This window comes from Sciurus vulgaris, assembly GCF_902686455.1.
Source record: "Sciurus vulgaris genome assembly, chromosome: 8".
In the NCBI taxonomy this organism is placed as follows: domain Eukaryota; kingdom Metazoa; phylum Chordata; class Mammalia; order Rodentia; family Sciuridae; genus Sciurus; species Sciurus vulgaris.
The window spans coordinates 19,176,210-19,198,000 of record NC_136468.1 but is presented as its reverse complement, the minus strand read 5'-3'; the positions used below and the strand labels follow the sequence as shown (position 1 = coordinate 19,198,000).

General features: G+C 35.7%; 1 protein-coding gene across 1 annotated transcript in view; it reads right to left on the bottom strand.

The window, feature by feature from the left end:
* Positions 1–21,060, bottom strand: part of MTPN (myotrophin) — a 36,480-nt gene extending 15,420 nt beyond the window's left edge. Inside the window, exons 1-3 of the mRNA XM_079152221.1 lie at positions 20,710–21,060; positions 7,089–7,202; positions 6,159–6,242 (exon numbers count right to left, since the gene is read on the bottom strand). Coding sequence (XP_079008347.1) covers positions 6,159–6,242; positions 7,089–7,202; positions 20,710–20,781 — 270 coding nt within the window. The 5' untranslated portion in view covers positions 20,782–21,060. The remainder of the gene's footprint in view (positions 1–6,158; positions 6,243–7,088; positions 7,203–20,709) is intronic.
* Positions 21,061–21,791: the final 731 nt, after the last annotated feature.

The following is a 21,791-nucleotide window of genomic DNA, read 5'->3' as shown; positions in this document are numbered from 1 at the left end:
AAGCTACTTATAGTTTATGGAGGTAGGGCAGTGAGTAAAGCAGGTAAAAAATGGCTCTATCAGCAAGCACATCTATTTGCTTATGTTTGAAAGACTGATTTCAGCGCTTATATCATATACATTTTGTGGGGTGTGGGGGAGTACCGGGAATTGAACTCAGAGGCCCCTGACCACTGAGCTATACACCCCCAATCCTATTTTGTAGTATATTTAAGACAGGGTCTCACTGAGTTGCTTAGCACCTTTCTTTTACTACAGCTGGCTTTGAACTCGTGATCCTCCTGCCTCAGCCTCCCAACCTGCTGGAATTACAGGTGTGCACCATCATGCCCAGCAATTATATACATCTGATTCTTAAATCCAGCAGCAAAATCTGTGCCACAGATACTTCCTTGTGGAATCAACAATACTAGTACTTGAGAGGGATATTCAAATGACTGCTTGATTGAAAAAAAAAAATACACGCAGAAAATATCTTTACTAAAAACATCAATGATAATAGATAAAATGGCTTTCTGTATTTTCTTAGCAGACTGATTTTTAAAAAAAAAAAAAATCTCAGCAAATGAGGAACAGTTGACTTAAGAGTGGTCCAAAACAGGGCTGGGAATGTAGATATGTGGTAAGACACTTGCCTAGGATGTGAGGGCCCTGGGTTTGATCACCAGCACTGCAAAACAAACAAACCAAACCAAGTGATCTAAAATAGCCATGAGTTATTAAAATTAGTGTTGCACAATCATCAGGGGTTACACATAGTTTTTTTCTTGTAAGATCAGAGTAGACGTCCTAAGGAGATAAATTCTGTTGACAGTGTGAAGCAAAGAGGAAAACAAAGTAAAATTTGTCTTGGACTTCTTCCTCTCAGATACAGCTTAGAATATCAAATATCTCTAGTAACAGGATGACAGTATGATGATATGTAATTAAAAAAAAAAAAGTATGCTGTCAGTTTACTTTTGTAATCTACGAATAAAACTACTTATAATGTTTTAAGTTCTCATTGTTTTCAGTTCATGGTATTTTGATTTTTAATGTTAGGATACAACATTCTCTCCCACCCTCCCTTCTTTATGTGGCATTGGGGACTGAACCCAGGGGTGCTCTACCACTGAGCCACACTTCTAGTCCTTTTTATTTTTGAGACGGGGTCTCACAAAGGTGCTCAGGCTGGCCTTGAACCTGCAATTCTCCTGTCTCAGCCTCCCAGGTTGCTGGGATTACAGGAGTATACCACCCGTGCCCAGCAACATTTTCTATTATTTAAAAGAATTCCTATTCCCATAGGAGGCTGAGGTCAGTTTTAATATCAAGACATACCATGTGAGCATCAGAGTGTGAATACACACTAGGGTAAATGAAAACTTACCTGTCTAAAGTATAAATTACAGCAAATGTAATATCTTTAAAGTATTGACAACAGAAACACTGCCCCACAATCCCCTGGAGAAAATTATTTAGAAATGGTTTTCCCTAGGATTAGGATTAGAATACTGGATTTCTCAAAAATCCTTTATTATCCATTATATGTTATAAGGGATTACACATAAGGAATTTAAATTATTAATATTTTAGAAAGTTTAATATATAGTAAATATATTAATATGTATTATTATTAATATTATAAGAAATGTCTAACATAATGTACTGATGCTAACAGGCAAACTATTATTTCTTATAGCGCTGTTTTGTAACCAAAAAGTAGAATAAAATGTCGCATATAACTTGAAACTAAATGAATTTAACTTATGAAAGCCTATAAGATAATCATAGTTCAAGAATACTACCTCATGATTAACCTTTTCTAAATAATTGTGCTTATATAGCTTTCTGTGAACCAGGTATTTGTGATTTTAATCAGACTAGTTTAGAAGTGAACAATGGAAATTCCAGATGACTGTCCTACAAGCTTATGCTTGACTATATTTTCATAAAACTATTCAACAAATAGGCTAGCATAATCTAATAAAAACACCCCAAGTGACACATACTTAACTTGTATCACTTTGGAAGAACTGTTTGTCATTGAGGGTTAAGGCTTTAAAATGATGCATAATACAAATTCTAAAACTACAAATGAGCAACAACAGTAGTTGGTTGGCAAACTATGGCTCAGATACTTGCTTTTGTAAATTAAGTTTTACTGAAATGAAGTCGTGCCCATTGTCTATGGCAGCTCTGGAGCTGCTTGGCAAAATTATATCTGCCACAGCAGAAATGCAAAGGCATATGTGACTCTTTAAGAAAGTCTGACCACCTCTGTACTACAGAACATTTTAAAACCATATTTTAAATATCCTTTTATTTCAAAAGTTTCCCTGTTAACATTTTTAAGGCAAATAAAGAGTATTAAGCTAAGATAATTACAATTCTAAATGACACATGATTACACAGTCTAACTGTTCTTGCTTTGATAAAAACAGGCTGAAGTGTGCTGGGCTTGGCCTTTATGCTGACTGCTGGGCTCCTAAATTTCACTTCCCTACCATGGTGGATGTCTGTTTCACATACCCGGTACGCTCTCATTCCTCTGCTGCTGTTACACTTCTGAGGATGCTTCTTGAGCCTGAATTTTAACCTGTTTCATCTGCTTCTCTTCTTCCTTGTCTCTTCTCATCAGTTTTGCTATGTTTCTCATATGCTCTGGATACTCATACACCAGGAGCTTTTGACCATCTGTCTTCCCTCTTATCTGTTTTCATTTACCAATTCTTTGGTTCTAGTTAATTTTCATTTTGTATTTTAATCTTTGTTTTGATTTATTCATGTGTTAATTTCTTGGTTATTATTCTCTCTTGCACCTCCTTCTTCCTGAAGTGCATCCAACTTTTCATTCCACTTGTTCAGGTGTACTGGGTTCCTCTGGGCCTGGAAAAGCCCTCGAGAAGCCCTGGATCAGCATCTACCTTTTACTCTCTTGTGCATATTTAGAATTGTTTTCTTCTTTGACCCTGTCTTGCCTGCTTTCTGTCTTTCAAGGATTTGCTTCTTCTTGTCTAATAAATTCCTTCTTATGGTCCAAAGCAGATATTGATTCATTCGCTTTAAAAACACCTTTTCTGTCAGTAGGGGCAAAAAAAGGGGATAGCAAACATGTGCTCAGACCTCAATCTAGAAGTGGAATTCCTACATCTGTTAATCTCTACATTTTTCTAATTTATCAACTCAACAATTAAACATCTGCTGCATGTATTTTAACCTGCAAATACACACAGGCTCCATTTCTCATAACTGCCCTAATATTGAAAGGCAATCTCAAGTAGTAGAAAGAATACAGGCAATTGAATCATACATTTTAGAACAAAATCTTGAGTCTACTATATTGTTTGGGCTTCAGGCAGTTAAATTTCTCAGAGACATATAGTTTCCTTATCCATAAAATGGAGATAACATACCTATGTGCTTGAATTGACAACAAATTATAAACAGCATATCATTTACAGTTTGATTTGAAATATTCTAGCAACTTTTTGTTTTTTTTTGTAATCCCGTTCCATTAGCTGTGATCATACTGAGTTTCTAAATTGCTATTTATTATGCTGCCTTTTTTCCTATGCTAAAAATGATATATTGGCTGGAAAATTATTAGCAATGTCAATGATTCTGGAATCCATAAGGATTCTACTTTGATAAAAGGCAGAACATGACAATAAAAATACTGATTTTAACTTTTAAAAGATGCACTGGAATTGCCCTATTTAGCAATTAAGGATTTCTGAAAGACCACAACTAATTTAAAAAAAAAAAAAGGCTAACAAAACTACAGCATGTCCACTAAAGAACTAAAGAAGTTCACACAATCAAATCAAATCAAAGAAATTAATTTTGAGACGGTAGAACTAAAATTTTCTATGTTGCTTTCAAAAAAGTTAAAGAATTCATGTAAAACAAATAATGGCTCTACAGGGTTAGTCAATCTTCCATCAATATAGCCGCCTCTGAATGTCATTTATTTGGCTACAAAAACAAGGCTCAAACACAAACTGAAAGAATGATATGAGCAAATGTGAAAGAAAAAAATCAACTGTTTAAAAGTTAGATAATAATTTAGCAACACAGTACATATGTAGAAATGAAGGGTGGGAGGGAGAACTTTTTAAAGATATCAGGGCCTAATGTACATGCAAATCAGTTGGACTTTCAGGAATTCTTTCTTTTTAAATTTTTTCTTTTGTTGTAGATGACACAATATCTTTACTTTACTTATTTATTTTTATGTGGTGCTGAGGATTGAATCTAGTGCCTCACACTTGCTAGGCAAGCACTCCACCAAGGAATTCTTTATTCTAGAAGATTGCATAACAATGAAAACTTAAAACCACAAGGTTTCAAAGAGCTGGAACACTGGAGACAAAGGTCTACAGAACAATGATTAGGGCCCTCTCTAGCATAACAATAATTATGGCTGTTTTGTCTTCCTAGGAGGAAAAAGAGGACTATCAGAAACAGTATTCATTCTGATACAGTTCCAGATATAGCTAAAATGAAAGAGCATGCTAAGGGGCAATTCATTTAGTAAATAATCCTAAATTATAAGGATCCCACAGAAGTTTTTATTTTCAGAGAAAACCCCTGGGTGAGGAGAGAAGGTCAAAGGAAGAGAGGAAAGAAGGAGTCATTCAGTTCTTTTACTATATACTCAGCTAGACAGGCTGAGGCCATGAGAATTTAAGTGATGTTGAGGAAAGAGCAGAGAGACAGACATCAGGTCATGTGGCTTAAACCAGGGTCAAGTTGGGCCTCTATACAGTCATGAGTCAATAAGATCTCTTTACTATTTGTTTGTCCATGCTGGTTTAGGTATCTGAAATAGAGAGTCCAAACTAATAGAATATTGGAATTGTATCAATCTTTCATGAATTGTCAATCAGTATTTGTAGCCTGTGGCAACAAGTGTTTGCTACAGTGAGCAACAAATATCTCCTCAGGGATGAAACTAGACAACATAGTGACTGGAAATCATTGTGAGCACACCCTATCAGAGAAGCTGGATCTACAACAGTGGCAAAGAAAAACATTTCCATTTATTTTGTTTCCTTGGGATGATACCATTTGTAGCATGGTATGTAGTACCTAAAAATTGCTGTTAATATACACTCAGAAAATAAAACAACAAAACCACATATTTAAAGAAATCTAATAATTGTGTTTAATATGAAGCTAAGCATAGAAAAAAAATTTATAGTTTTAAAAGGATCCGAATAAACTGCTCTTAGAACCGTATCTTTAAGGAGTTGTTAATACAATGTTAAAAGATAAATGTGCCACCCCTTTCTCAATTCTCTCCATATTGAAACTTAGATGCACGAACACAAAATCCTCTTTCAATCTTAGTTATAATAAAAGCTACTATCTAAAGAGTGCTTATTTTGTGTCAGGTACTCTGGCAAATGCTTTTCATACATTTACTCATTTAATTTTTATTCTTCCTCGCTTCTTTCAGCTGGCCTTATTCTAAGACCCCAAATGAATATATTATGAACAGCATTTTTCAGAGTATGGTCAAGAAATGGCAAGCTTGGGATTAATACTGGTGTCTTATTTTATAAAGATTTCTTACCTTCCAACATCTAATATAGCTAGAATGTCTGCTACTAATTGATTACTTCCCAAGGATGGATTCTGGAAATCCACCTAAGAGCTTCTAAGTAGCAGAGACAAACAAAACAAAAACCATTGGAAATCCCCAGATTTACCCCCTATCTCAATCATATCAAGGAACCAGATGACTTAAGAGCGCCCTTACAGCAAAATACCTCTAATGATCTTGCTTAGTATGGACTATAGAAACTGAAACTTAAAATTTCAAACCAGTGCTATTCAAAGAAAGTGCCAGGGCCAGGCCACAAACTGTTGCTCATCCATGACATTTTCTACATCCCTAAGTATAATGTGCTTACTTCAGCTAACCTTTTTATCATAAGATTTTCTTGAGGAAGAGACTAGCCCAAGCTCCTTTCCCACAGGCCCATTATAAACTGGTAACAGTTTATGAACTGGTTACTTTGAGTAAAACCATTGTAGATCGCAATTTTGGAAACTACCTCAGGTTTTCTGTCCCTGTAGGTACATGTAATTAAGTAAATTAACAGTCAAATACTTAAACAGTTGCACAGTGATGGGGGGAAAAATCAATAAAAATGAGCAAAGGACCTCACCTTAGACAGAAGCAATTTCACACAGGAAACATGACCCTCGTAGACAGCAGACAGAAGAGGGGTGATATGATGTTTGTCTGGAGCCTATGAAATGACAAATAAAGAGAGAACCTTATCCATTTTTCATTTCTTCCTTCTTTCTACATATGAGCAAGGAATTCTTGAGAATATTTCAAAATCAATAAACACCTATTTGCCTTCCTATACAAAATCACTCCACAGAGTAAGTTTCTAGTCTCTCAGAAAGGTAACAAGAAGCCTTGGGAGTCTGTGTAGTGGAGGGAGTGGGCTCTTAGCTCAAATCTTACACTGCCGCTTACTGTGTGACTAGTTGCTTAGCCTCTATAAGCCTAAGTTTCCTACTACTGCAGAAATGCCAATGTGGTCGAGGAAGGAAGAGATGGAGAGATCATAGCATTTTTCCTAAAATGTTGAAATCTCATCTTACTTGCTGTCATGGTTACTTAAATGACTTTCTAAAAGTCTGAAAAGCAGAAGTTATAAAAGGCTAGCTAGAGTCCAGAGATGACTACTTCTGTCTGATTACTGACCTTTGCCCCACTATCCAGTTTAAATGTAGACTATGACTACTGAGTCCTATGTTCCACTACATGACAGCATTTGTTACGTATAGACAGTGCTAACTCCTCAAGATTTAGAACTTAAAAGGCAACAGCCAAGGGGGAAATGTGAACCCTCAGTTTAATAGCTAAAAAAAGTCAGTCTGTTTGGCTTACTTTTAAAAAACCCCAACTGTGTTTCAAAGTTACAGGAAATATGGCACAATTTCAGACTGTATTATTAGAAGAGATTTCTGTAACTATTTTATAAATCTATACAAAACAAATTACCCAAATCAACATGAAATTTTTCCCTAGAATTATATACATTATGCATGTTATTATGTATTAATGTATGCTCTTTACATACATTAATATCTGCTCCTTTCAGCAGCAGAAATTCCAGGATTTCAAGTTGTCCACAATCTGCCGCATAATGAAGAGGCTTCCTTCCACCTTCTAGTGTCCGATTGACATCTTCTCCCTTATAAGGGAAGCCAAAAGAAAACAATGTTTATTATTGTGACAGGAGACTGAAGAAAGGAAAAGAGGACCAGATATTTTTATTTTCTTAAAGACTTAAGTTTCATGTAACAATTGTCTTTATTACAAAGTGAAATAAAAACTTGAAATGAAATTTGCGTTAACATACAAAATAATAGTAATTCAAGTCATGATTTATCAAACTGAAAACAATGCACAATAATACTAAATATAATGAAATGTATTGCTGAGCTCCATTATCTCTAAGGAATTAAAAAAAAGTTCAGGTAGTGAGATATTCTGTACATTTCATACAATATGTGCTTTAATTCTATAAAGAAAGCACTGCTATTTTTTGATGGAGGCAGCTATCATTACCACAACTATTAGCTACTAGGAATTCATTTAAAAAAGAGAATCCATTTCATTCTTTCAACTTTTACTTAAAAGTCCCACCGGATAGCAGGCACTGAACTAGGTGCTGGAAAGACAATGGTGAGCGAAATCAAACATGGCTTCCACGTGCATGGAGCTTACCATCTACTGTGTGTGTGGGAGAGTGTAATAAAATAACTGTACAATGAAATATATAATTTCAAAATATAAGTGCTATAAAAAAAGGACTTATCAGAAGACCATGACTTAATCTTAGTGATGGACAGGATACATTGTCAGAAAACAAACTTAAGCCCTCAAAAAGTAGTTTTCATTCATTGAGGACTAAGAGATTTTTACAATAATGACATTTATCTTTTTCTACTGACCAGCTACTATGTATTTAGTACTGTGCTATATGCATATTTCTAATCTTCAAACTAACCTAACAGGATAGAGAACTTCCAATACATGAAAAGTCTAACGCTAAAAAGAGGTGACTCAGTAATGGCAGAGTTCTACACTCTTTCTCTTTCTATACCACCATGCTGCTTCTAGCTCAGTATTTGTTCCTAACCTTTGAAGGAGTTCAGATTTTACATAGGTAGATGGCATAATCTTACTGGACCACTGTTGTATATATAGTTTGTGTTTGAAGTCAGTTAAGTATTACCTGTCTCCATGCAGAATGCAGAATTCCCTAAGACTGCAGTGTTCAATATTTTTTAAATGACAGATCTTTTTAAAATGAATGCTATGTTCCTTCTTTTCCTACCTTTCTCCCTCTGTACGTTCCTTCTTTCTCCCCTGTCCCTTCCTCAAAAATCCTTACACAGTATATAACTTGGCAAAGAAGAATCATGTGTTATTTACTGGTGACAACAGTGTATAAACAGTACCCAAAATTATAAATTATAGCATAGCAATTAGTTCAGATTTAAAATCTACCATTGAGAGGCAAAGCAAAGAAAAAAGATGGTAATACTTTATCTGGAACTTTACAAAGTACAGGAAAACAGATGACAATAAAAAGGAAGAAGGTCAAACCAAGTGGTGGCACATGCTTGTAATTCCAGAGACTCAGGAGGCTGGGTCAGAAGGATTTCCAGTTTGAGGTCAGACTCAGTAACTTAGCAAGACCCTGTCTCAAAATTAAAAAAAAAAAAAAGCTGGGGATGTAGCTCAGTGGTTTAGTGCCCCCAGCATGAGCATGAGGCAGGCATGAGAGGTCTGGGAAATATAAAATCAACTTGCTTTTTTTGTCTACATTTTTTTTTTTAAAGTAACTACTTGAGTCATTTAAATTATGGAAACTCTGATTTTTTACTTTTAAAAGGCTGATTTACTTGGTAAATTCATACTTAATTTTTATGACACATTGTGACAATAAATGTAAATAGGTTAAGTTCTTCTTTGGAAGAAAAATTTCCACTATTTCTAATTGTTTCATGGCATTTTTAGAAAAGCTTTTATTTGTGGTATAAAATTAAAATTTTAATAACCAAATGCATATAGTTATATTATGAAAGTCTATCAAAATTAAGAAAATTCATTCAAAACATTATGGTGGTATCTTAAGTTTGCAAAAAAATTTTGATGTGATTGAAAAGTAGCTTCATTTATAAGACACTAATTCATGGCTCTGTAGTTGAATTTATTCTTAAAATCTTATAAAGCCTAGGAAATATCAAGTATCTTAATTCAATGCTTATAGTCCTAAAAGCTATATTTGTAAATGAACGGGTAAGTGAGAAGAAAGGGAGAAAGAGGGAGTGGGGTGGGGGGGAGACAAGAGAGGAGAAAGATAAAATATTCAGTCTGAAGTTTCAAGGTGTAACATGTACAAATCTACTGAGTGAGAACAGTATTAAGGTTTCCTAAGATTGTTTTTCTGTAACCACCATACAGAATGATAACCTGAGTATTAACATATTTTAAAAATATTAAACATTTTTTTATACCTTGTATTCCTAACATAATTGTTTCACTGTTTTCTGGTATCCTGTATTAGAAAACAATCTAAAGGCAAGTTCATTTTATTGCCTTGAAACTAATATTATTCTACCCATAGAATTTCAGATTTTCAAAATTTTAGCTAGGATGTGTCTTGCTCATCTGTATTTACTAATTTTGCAAAGAAGTGTAGACCGTCTATTTACAACCTTGAGTCATATTTTCAGTTCTGAAGATTTCAATTTCTATTAGTTCAAATGTATATGTTCTTCCCATTTTTTGCTGGTTCAATCACAGTCTTCTGTAATGCCTCATCTTTAATTTTTTGCATTTATGTATTTCATTTGTAGTTCTGAAATATTTCAATGCAAAGAGAATAGGAATACTCTTTTGGAATGGGTCAGATCAGAGTTCAAATCCTGTCCTACTACATTAGCTGTTGGATCTCGGCCAATTAATTCCCATTTTTTTTCTGACTACAAAATGGGAATAAGGCCTACCTGGATAGTTGTCAAGAATTAAATTATATCTGTATGCACTGAAATTAATCATGTACACTGTACCTGGAATAAAGTATTCAAAGATAAGGCATTCTGTTTCCATTCTGTTTTATCCTCTTTCTACATTATTTTCCCAACACAGGGTCTCAAAATATTTAATGGAGGTAATCACTTGTAAGTAACAAAATCTTTAAAATAATGGTTAATAGGATAATAATCCAATATAAAAAAGTGAAAGTTATATTTATTTATAAGTTCAAGTCACCTAAAATGATGTCATTGTTAACATTTAGTGTTAATGAATACTTCAAATACAATGAGATGTAACATTTAAAATTAAAGGCTATAGAGAATCAAAAATACAAATAAAACAGTATGTTATGAATTGAAAAACTGAAAATACATAATCATTATTAGAATTGTACTATATTATAAAATTAAGTTGCATTATAAAGGAAAAGTTGGAAGAGAAAGGAAAATATTTACTCTTAATCCTACCACTCCAAAATGTTGCTAAGTTTTGTTCATATTTCATATATTAAACAGGGATATAATTTATTCAGAACCCATATAACTATCTTATTTGCTGTTTTCCTGTACACTCTAAATGAACCTCCAAAGAAAACCCAGCCTCAGAAGTACTGTTCCTAGTATATTCCATGCTTATCCAATACAACTGGCACTACGATATTTGATAAATGAATCACGCCTGAAACAGTAAAAACTGTGCTAACTATCCTTCTCTTTCACTGTTGGAGTTGGAAACCAAGTCGGTTCATGGAATTGGTATCAGGGTTGGGAAGAATATTCTGGAATATTTTTGGTGAACATTTTCAAGTTGGCAATTGAAAAGATTTTGTAGAATTTCCTTTCTATAACTTTTCAAAGATTTTTTTGTGGTATTGGAGATTGAACCCAGGGTCTTGGGCATGCCAGACAAGTGTTCTACCACTGAGCTGAACTGCCAGCCCTTTGAATTTCCTTGTAGTTTAAGAATCTAAATTAGTTCCTTTTTGCATATTTACTAATATTGACCCCTAATTTTCAGAATAATTCTAGACCTCTTGCCTACAGTTCAAATTTACAAGTTATATTCTGCATTTTCCTTTTCAGCATTTCATTCAAATTCTCTCTGGCGGTTTTGTAAATAAAGTTTTACTGGAATACAAGCAACACGCTCATGTGTTTATATATATCACCTATGGCTGCTTCTGCACAATAGCAAAGATAAATAGTGTGACAAAGACTACATAGCTAACAGGTCTTAAATATTTACTAGCTTATCCTTTACCAAAAAATTTGCCAACCCCTGTCCTGGCTTCTCTTATGAGCCTTCAATTAAGAAATGATCTACATAGACAACATCACAAATAGAAAATATTTACTGCACAGCTGCAATGTGTAGGCACTACTTTGTGAATTGACATTTACTATCCTTAAAATTGTACAAAACATATGAATTTTCTCACTCATTTACAAGTGAGAAAGCTGAGGCTTAATGCAATTAAATACCTTGGTCAAATTGAAATAAAGAGTAAAATAATAAGCACTTTACATAGTTTTAAAAAATAATAAAGAGAGGCCATGTGCTTTTATGTAGTTGTAAGTAATATGACATTAAGCATAGGTTTTAATATTTTTTTCACTAATACCAAGAAAAAAATGCACTGATGATTCTTTACACAGACAATAAGCAAAAAACTATCTTTACTTTTAGACTGTGTGGTTTTAAAATTTCTGAATTGAAATTCTAAAATGATGGTAATGAGAGGTTATAAGTGCATATACAATGTAGAAAAGCTGAACAAAGTTCACTGAGTTTAAAACAACAAAGAGTTTGAAAACTTAGAGCTATTTCTAAGAGAGGAAATGAAAGAACATCATTTATACTAAGAACATCTGTTACAAAGAGATATATGGTAAACCAACTTGGAAACAATAAAAGAAGAACTAATTTCTGCAAACACCAATCCAACCCAAATTTAACTAAACTGTAAGGCTGATAACAAGCAATGTGATAATTGTTGTGAATATAAAGATAATTTTTATCTTCAAAAAATCCATGGTATATTGGGAAGACTGACAGGTAAAAATAAATAAGGGGGTTTTAACTGCAAGCAACATAAACCAATTCAGACTAATTAAAAATAAATGTAAAGCATTAAAATATATTAAAAGTAGCTCCCAGAATTGCTGGGAAAGTTGAAGAAATGGGCAAGAAATAAAGAGACTTAACCTGTCATAAGAACCACCTGGGCATAGAAGAGATGTCACAACTGGCATTCCACTACTGTGGTTTTTGGACACCAGATGTTTTATCGCTGCCATACATCTTTTACTGTGCCTGAGTCTTTCTACTTGGCTCCAGACATAAGCATTCAAATGGTCATATTTGGGTTATGAGCCCATTTCCTGTTTTGGCAGGAGAAAGCAATTTATTTGTTCTTCTTGGCTTTTGTTGTGGTGGGAGCCAGGTCCTGCATTTCATCAAGATTCATAATAGAGAAAGCCTCAAAGACAGGAAGGGGCTTCAACTGTTGGGAAGCCATTTATTTTACCTCACAAGACAAACGCTCCCCTACAGAGCACTGAATCTTAAATCAAGACCTGCAGATTATTTTTTAGGGGAGATTCACTGAGTTGTCAAGAAACAATAAATGGTAATAATTGAGCCTATACCTATAAATGCACCTTTGTTTTTTTAACCAGTCATTAAGACAAAACTCTTTTGGAATGCTCTAAACTTAAAGATACGTTTCATAGAGCAAATCACTGTTTTTCAAATTCAAGTCCACTGACTTCTCAGGTCAGGAGCTCATAAACTCAAGTTTAAATAACTCTACAATAAAGCATAAACACAGTTAAAAAGCTCTGTATTGTATACCACAGTGGCATAAATGAGGGATTAACTGCATGAGCGGTTATGAAATGTTATGCAAAACCAAAGAGACATAAACAAAAACTTTTAAAAATAAGCAGTGCTACAGTTTGGATGTAGTTTGTTCCCCAAGGGCACATGTGTTGAAAGTTTGACTCTCAATGTGTTAGGGGAGCTGCTGATAGAACCTTTAAGAGGCAGGGCTTAGAGGGAGGCCCTTGGGAAGGCAATAAGGTGGTTCTCGGAGAGTTATTAAAAAAGATATGATAATATGCCATGATGTGACAGCTAAGAAGGCACTCACTAGAACTCAATCAATGCTAGCTCCATGCCCTTGAACTCCCAGAACTGTGAACTAAATAAACCTCTTTTTTTAAAGTTAGTATGCCTCAGGTTTTCATTATAGCAATGAAAAAGTTGATTGATACAAGCAGAAGGAGTGGAGCAAAAAAGAATATCCCAATAAAGAGTAAATAAAGCACTCTGTTAGAAAACAAGAGTGTGGTGGAAAAAAAAAAAAAACATTTCATAAGGGAAAGTGTAAAAAAGAACTCCTAACTTCAATTAGCAGTATGATTCTGGTCAAGGTCTTTAATATCCAATTTCTCCCTATCTATAAGAGAGGTGGACTACATTTTAAGTAGTCTTGCTCCTAAACAAACTTACAGTTATTATCATCAATAGCTAATGTACACTACTCATCATATTACAGGCACAATGGTATATAGTTTAATAAACTATACTCCTATTTCTCCTATTTCATGCCTTACTTCAAAATAAATAACATGTACACAATACACAAGTCACAAGACTATTCTAGCACAATGAAATAACTAAAGTTAAGAGACAGACTGGGAACAATATTTGCAAGATATGACAAAAAATTAATTTCCTTAATTTATAAAGGGCTCACATAAATCTGTAAGAAACAGATCAATGACCTAAAAGAAAAATGAACAGAAGATATAAATGAAAAATTTGGAAAAAGAATATAAATGACTAATAAAGTTCTGCAGAGATGTTCTCCTAATTAATGCAAAATGAAGCAACACCATTTTTCACCTAACCAAATGGCAAAAACTAAAGTTTTATGATGCCCAGTTCTACCTACAATGTGAGGGAACCATCAGTCTCATACACCAATGTGCCATGAACTTATCAAGAGTGTAATACAGATATATCCTCAAAGTTGTTAAGATGTGCGCATGTGCATGTACATATGTACACATACACAGATATATGTGTACACATATATCATCTGTCAAGATATGTGTGTGTGTATATATATATGAATGTGTATACATCAGTGTATACACACACACCACATACACAAAGGTGATCCACTATAAGGTTGTTTAAACAAACTGGAACCAAAATGTTTATCATAGAGGATTAGTGAAATAAATTATGGCATACCTATAAGATGGAATACTGTACCCCATTTAAAAAGAGGGTAATCAATAAATCTCAATCTTTAAGACAAATGGATAAATTTAAATAAAACAAAGTGCAGGTATGGTTATAAAATCTAAGTGGGGAAAAGGGATGAGTAAGTGAATTTTTAATGTTTTCCCAAAATTAAATATGTGAACCTGTTAAGAATGGCTTGCTTTGTTCACAGGGACTAGTGGTGGGAGGCCAGCCCTTTCAGTCCTAACTGTTGCATTTTCTAATCTGTGGTGGAATCAGTGATTTTATGTCTTAAAGTTAATAGGAGTTATCTAGATGGTAGAATTATGGGCTAATTTTTGTCTTCTGTACACTTTTCTGACTTTAAGACACCTAGTAAGTTTTACATATTAACGAAAGAAATCACAAGTAGGAGGAATATTCAAAGAAATGTTTGTTTTTGATTCTATTCAATAGTTTTATTTTTAAATAATAGACATTTAAATCAGTTTTAATTCTTAAACTTTTAATTAGCTGCACTAATGGAATAATGTCTAAAATTTCAAAAAAAAAAAACAAAAAAAAAAACCTGAGAACACTTACATTTCAATGTAAAAAAGATCTCCTTCATGTTATTAAAAAAAAAAAAAAAGGCTGAAAGCCTAATATAAAGCAAATTATCTATACTGTACTAAGTATTAATAAGTACTCTGTATTTATTGATGGCATTTGTATCTTACAGAAATTGAAAATAGCTTTCTTACTGAGTCACCAGTCCTGCTGCAGAAAAAGCAATATAAAGTGATAAATGTTTATAATATAAAAACAACTGAGTCAAAAAACACCAGGAAACAACCTATAACCAATCAAAAGACAGATCGAATTAGGTCCTCTTCTAAATTGCCTATTAAATTAGGAAAGTGAAGAATGATCCCAATAAGTCTAGAAATTTCTAAAGATTAGAGTTGAGACCTTTCTCAGGCTCAAGAGATCATGTTCTCTCACATGGCACACAATTGTTGCTTTTTAAACTTATCACAGTGTCAAAGGCACATGTAATTAAAATGGGGGATGGAGAGGGAAAGGAAACCACAGAGAAAGGGAAGTTAGAGACCTGATGTATAGTATTTCACAGCAAGTGAAACAGAAGTACATGTAAACAAGAGTACATTTATCAGGCCTGCTGGAGACTTTAAGGGGTTACTTATCAATATAACTCATAAGCATTCACCTGAAAGAGTGCTGGATCTTCAAAGTCCATCAGAAAGTTTATCTTTAAGTAGTCTCAATGGATTGTTATCATCCTGCCCTGATTTTTTTTTTTATAATACTCATATACACAATAATATAGTATGCCCTGAGTTATCTGGCATTACTCAGAAATGAAGGTGAAGGGTATGTGAAGTGGTTAATAGTGAGGAGTTCTGAAGCTCTTCAGCACCCATGGAACTAGGTTCAAATCTCAGCTTCACCATCCAAAAAATTTTATGACTTTGGGCAAATTATTTAATTTTTGCCTCAGTTCTTCCTCTCTAAAATGGTGTTAACTTATTAATTACATTCGTGGGTTGATGTGAAAAGTAAATGAAACAATACACATATATGCACCACAGTGCTCAAATATACAAAATGTCAAGAACAAATCTTTTAAAAAAGTGCTGTTTAATTTAAACTGCTCTGAATAGAAATCTTAGTAATGAGTTACTTGTTTTGTCCTAAAGCAAACAGACACAATTTTAACTTCTTCTAGACTGTGAAAGATTACAATTAGGAACCTAAATTATGAAGTAAAATTATGACTTCAAGTACAGAAAAAGTTCCCACAAGATATCAATCACTCTATTTATGGACACACCTTGAGAAAAGAGCCTTTGGTGAAAATTAAAGTTTACAGAAATGTATGTCTGTATACTAATTATTTCCAAATTGTTACACTTAAAATTAAAAAAAACCCAAAGTAGTTATTTTCTGTCTTCATAATCAGAACTAATTTGTTCTACCTCTTGCAAGCCCCTCTCCCATTTTTCTTAAAGTGCTCCTTATAAACTGTTTAAAGGAAGAAACCAGTCAACTTACTTCAAAGCAGATGATACGGTCTAAATAAAAGTGTGTGGTTTTCAATTCAGACATCCTTAAGTCTGAATCCCAGTAAGACTATTTAATTTGTGACCTTGTCAAATTACTTCTCTAAGCTTGATTTCCTCATTTTTAAAATGGTGATATTGAAACACTATGATAGAAAGCAAATGAAACATATAAAACATTTGCAGAGTACATAAATTTACCACTCAATGGTAATTACTATTACATGTATTAGTTCATTGAAATCATAATTAAGGAAGAAGAGAATTCCCAGGAACATGAACTTTAATGTGTGAAGTTCTTTGACACTATACTGGAGATACAAAGATTAAAAAAAATACAGTATCTACCCTCTAGATTCTCAGAGCCTAATCAAAGACAGATACATAAGCAAAAATCACAGCAAAATGGTAAGTGAAACAGTAAAAGCAGCAGAGCTCCATATGAAGTTGAAATGTTTTTCTGGAAGAGGTGATATGCTAGGAAGATACATGAGTTTACCAGCTTGGGGGCTAGGGACTGAGGTGGAGTCAAACTGCTCAAGGAGAACGAAGAGTACGTGGAAAGTGCTCCTGCTTCCTGTAAGAAATAACATGGTAAGTTCTGGAGCAGAGGGCAGACCTGGGTCAGATCATTATGACCTAGTATGCCAAACCAAGGAGGAGTTTGCCTTTTTTAAATTAGCAATCACAAGGAATCACAAGGGTATCTTAAGAGAAGGAGCTTGGCTGAAGATAACATGCTTAGATTCACATTATACAGAGATTCCTCCAGGTAAACTCTGTAAGCAGACCAGGAAGGACATATGGGGAGGGGAGACTATATTTAAGGAAAATACAATTCAGGCTGAAAAGCAGCAAATGGCCTAAAATAGCAGTGCTAAGAATGGAGAGTGAGGTGTAGATGAGGGAGACGAAGAAGGTAGTCTTGACAACCCTCAGAAATTAGAAAAATCTCCCAATTTCTAATTTGGGTGATTGGCTGGGTTATGAGGTCACAAGTCAAAATGAAGACAATAGGAATAAAATTTTTGAGAGGAAAAAAGCTCATTTGGAATATAATAGAGGTATCCAATAGGAATCTGGCATTCAGGTAGTGCCAAAATTAACTTCAATGGGAGAAATTAACATTAAGACAGAAATAGAAGACAGAAGCAAAAATGCTGTCACCCAGATGCAGTATATAGATCGAAAATTAGGCTGTGAGTATCCACTATAGTTGCTCAGGCTATTTTTACTTTCTGCCTTTCTCTTGCTTCCAATTGGACTACCAAATTTTATGTGAGATGTTACTTGTAATTTACATATTACTTTAAAAAGCCTGAGTGTTTTCACATAAGTCTACTAAATATAGACGTTTAACTTTCCTGAGCACTGTGCTCAAAATTTTTTAGTTACTAGGACTAGCCCAGATCTAATAGTATTTGGTGTCCAATAAAAGCAGATGAATTAACTAAACATGGCCTTTAGGTCAGTCAAGAAGGCAAAAAACAATGTTCAAAAACTTTAAATTGCTTCAGATATCATTTTAATGTTATAGATAAACATTTACTATGGTAAATCTACATTTTTCTCTACACTCTGCTTTTTCCATTTAGAAACATGCAATTTTCAGTGGTTTTGGGAACTCTAAACTCAAGAGTGCAAAAGCTCACTCAACATCAACAATTAAGACTATCTCTATTTCAAGTTTCTGTAGAAAAGTCCGAAGCAGGTAGAGCAGTACAATTACTGAATTTTTAAAATATTAGTTAAAATAGGAAAACCACTCAAATGCTACCTATAAGTTCATCCTTGTTATGTTAATAAGAGTATTCTCTCACTAGAGTAATTTAAAGTCAATACTCATAATGAAAACTAGACAAGTCTGAGTGTTTCTTTAATACTTTCTTTATACACACTCAGATAAAAGCATGTCCTATAAACTCAGAAGATAATGAATGTTCATAAATTGACAGATGAAAAAGGTGAGTTGATGAATAAGTACAGAAGGTGGTTGCTGAGTGGAAGCAGCCATATAATAAGAACTTGAGTGTGAATAGACACAATAAGGCAGCTCAGTCAGTATAAAACCAGAATGGTAGGTTTTTTAAAATTAATTTTCCCTATTTACAAAGTAAAAGACATTAAGACCCACACTTCTCAATGAACACTAAGAAAGCAAAAAGCTCAATGATCTGTTCATAGGAGTTCATTAAAGTCAAACCTTTATGGGTAAACCAGTTCTCAACGCTTTTAACTTTTATTCCAAAGTCTCTCCTCCCCTTCAGGTACATCCATTTTATTATGATAGTAGGTAGTATAGTAGTAATGGGGGCAGGGGAAGTCAGGCTGAACATAACTAACTTTAAAAATGACCAGGAAATAAGTTTAATCAATCCACCTTTATTGTCACATATTTTTTCCATTAAAGTTTTAGTGTGTAGCTTCTCTGCACAAATATCTGCCTGAATGTGGATCTTGGGGATGTCCCACTAGAAAGCTTGGTATTATATGCTGTCACAATTACGCTTGGATTGTGACTGTATGAACCAGTTATAAAAAGTCTCAGTTCTGGAGTGAGCAGTTGTTCTGGCTTTATCATACATGATCTCTATAATTCTGGATTCCTTTTTTAAGTGCCCTTCAACTCAGTAATCTTAACTGTAAAATGGGACTAACAGACATTTCATAAGACTCACAAGGAAGATGTAAAATAAATCAGGAAGACACTACATAAACTGTGTTATTTTTTTGTTAGCTGAAAATTCAGTTAGTACTTTTCAACTTTTTTGTATTTCAAATACCCTAGGTTCCACAATGACGGGAAACCAAGGGCTACTCAGTTACAGAGTACAACAATGTCCCAAAACTGGTAAATTTCTCACAGACTGAAGTGCTCCAAGTAATTTCTCTCTTTTTTTTAAACTTACTCTGAAATAAGCAATAATTCAGGTTTCAGCCTGCCACTAGGTAAGAAGGCAGTAAATAGAAGGCAGCTTATTCTAAAAATCCATTGCAAATAACAATTAAGCAGATCAAATACATGCAAAAAGTCTAAACTGTAACAGTTAAACAGAGGGAAAACCATCATGCCTTGCACAATCAGGCAAGTTTTATGAAACTCTGTTCTGCTTACTTCCTAACACAGACCTCTGTAGTTGTGTATCAGTGGTCACACTAGTGAAATTTATACCTGGTTCTCATACTTTTAAAGTTGAGTAGGTTGCAGTGGCATACCCCTTTGATCCCAGAGGCTGGAAAGGCTGAGGCAGGAGGATCATTAAGTACAAAGTCAGCTTCAGCAACTTAGCCAGAAAGCCAGAGCTTAAGAAACTTAGCCAGACCCTGTCTTTAAATAAAAATTTAAAAAGGGAGGGGCCTAGGGATGTGACTCAGTGGTTAAGTGCCCCTGGGTTCAATCCTCCCCCTCCCACACACAAATAAATAAAGTTGAACAAGATGCCCTTCTTGTTTATGTCATAAAATTATAGTTTTGTTCTGGAAGAGATGTTTAAAAAATTATCATGACATTACAATCACATTAAGTTCTTTTATAATCACTAAATGCAGAGTTGCAGGATCCAAAGGTAGGTTAGGTTGGAACTTAAAAGTTCACCACTCCACCACAATGTGGATTCAGTTTGACATTTTGGGTTCAGCTTTGAGTTTGGCTTTCTTAATCATGATCTTACCCCCCAAATATACTGTGACTAAACTGCATGGCAATGACACAAGTAAGCACTTCAGATGATGGAGGAGCCAAAGTTAACATGCTTGTTGAAAACTACGCAGATTTCTTCAAAACTCCAGGTGCCGATCGACGACCTTACCACTTGAGGCAAATGTGTGTTTGTTGTGGTGGGGGGAAGAGGAAAAAGGCCACACCCAAAGTTAAGACTCCACACTGAAGTGATACCAAGTTTCAGAATTCTAACTATTGCTATTTTCAGTACTCTTTCTCACGGTCAACGAATTCTTTTCAATTCCTATCAGGCCCCAAGTTAAAGAAATCGTTCCTATGACTCCAATTACTTAGCTTACTTCACTCGGTAAATGGCCAAGTCCAAGATGGAGAATCGCTTCATTCAATTAAAGATTTTAGGAGCGCTGGGATAAAAGAGGGCCATATTCAAATGATCAGGGCTCAGAGGAGACTCGGCCAGTTCCATCCCTCTCCTCCAAGGCGTCAAGCAGGCAAGAGCCCTGAGGGTACCAACGCAGCAGTCACCTGGCACAGGACACCAAGTTACCCAGACCCTTCTCTCCGCCTGGACGCTCCCCGGCGACGCCGCCGCCCCCGCCGGCGGAGCGACCGTCAGCTTCCTCAACCTCCTCTCCATCCCCGCTTACCTTGGCCACATAGTCCTTCACCTCATCCAAGTCTCCGTTTTTCAGGGCCCACATGAACTCCTTGTCGCACATCACTGCAGCGGGGCGGGCCGCTTGGCCAGGCAGAAGGCGAGCGAGGCGGTGGCGGCAGCAAGCGGATACCGCCGCACGAGGAGGAGACAGGGCCGCGCGAAGCCGAAGAGGAGGTGAAGGGAAAGCGGGTAAGGCTGCCAGGCGGGCGAGGCAGTTGGCCGCGGCCACCGTTGGGGCGGGAGAAAGTTCTTTTGCGGCCACCGGGCCCAGCAGAGCAGGTTCCGCCTGGCCGAAAAGAAGTGGGAGCGTTTACACTTCCGGTTCACTCCCAGCTAGGACCCTCCCCCAACTTCCTCTTCCTCTTCCCCACGCGGAACGCCGCGCTCCGGACCCCGCCCCTACAGACCACGGCACGAACGTCCCTTGTGCGCAGGCGCGGTGGCCACGCGGGCTGGAACCGGGGCGGAGGGAGGAGTGGGGGCGAGTAGGCGGGGCCGGAGGCCGAGTGTAGCGGGTGCAGCCCAGGTCAGGCCAGGCAGGGACCAGGCGAAGGAATTAGAGGATTTCAGGTGGGATTGGGATGTTTCTGCACTACCATAAACCGGAAAGATTTATTATTAATTTTTTTTGTCCAATACAAGATCCTGGAGGGCTTCTTGCTCACCTAAAAATGTTCAGAAGTGTTTGATTTGGATTGCTTACCTTCTTTCTTTTTGCTTCGAGCCGTTTTTAACACACACACACACACACACACACACACACACACACACACACACACTCTCTCAACTATACCACGAGACAGGTTTGCTCTGCTTTGTGGCATCTAATTGAATTCCCAGTCCTGGATGTCATTTGCTGGTTAGGAGATGAGTTGGTTTGTTCATGCTTTCCTTCCTTCCCTCACCTCTCTCCCTCCCTTTCTCCCTTCCTTCCTTCCTTCTCTCCCTCCCTCTTCCATTCCTCCTCATCCTCCACTGTGCAGCATTATTTGGGTTCCTACTACATGCCAGACTCTGGTAAGCACCAAGAAGATAGGATAGAATAAAGCGTTCCTGCCTGCAAGGAAACTT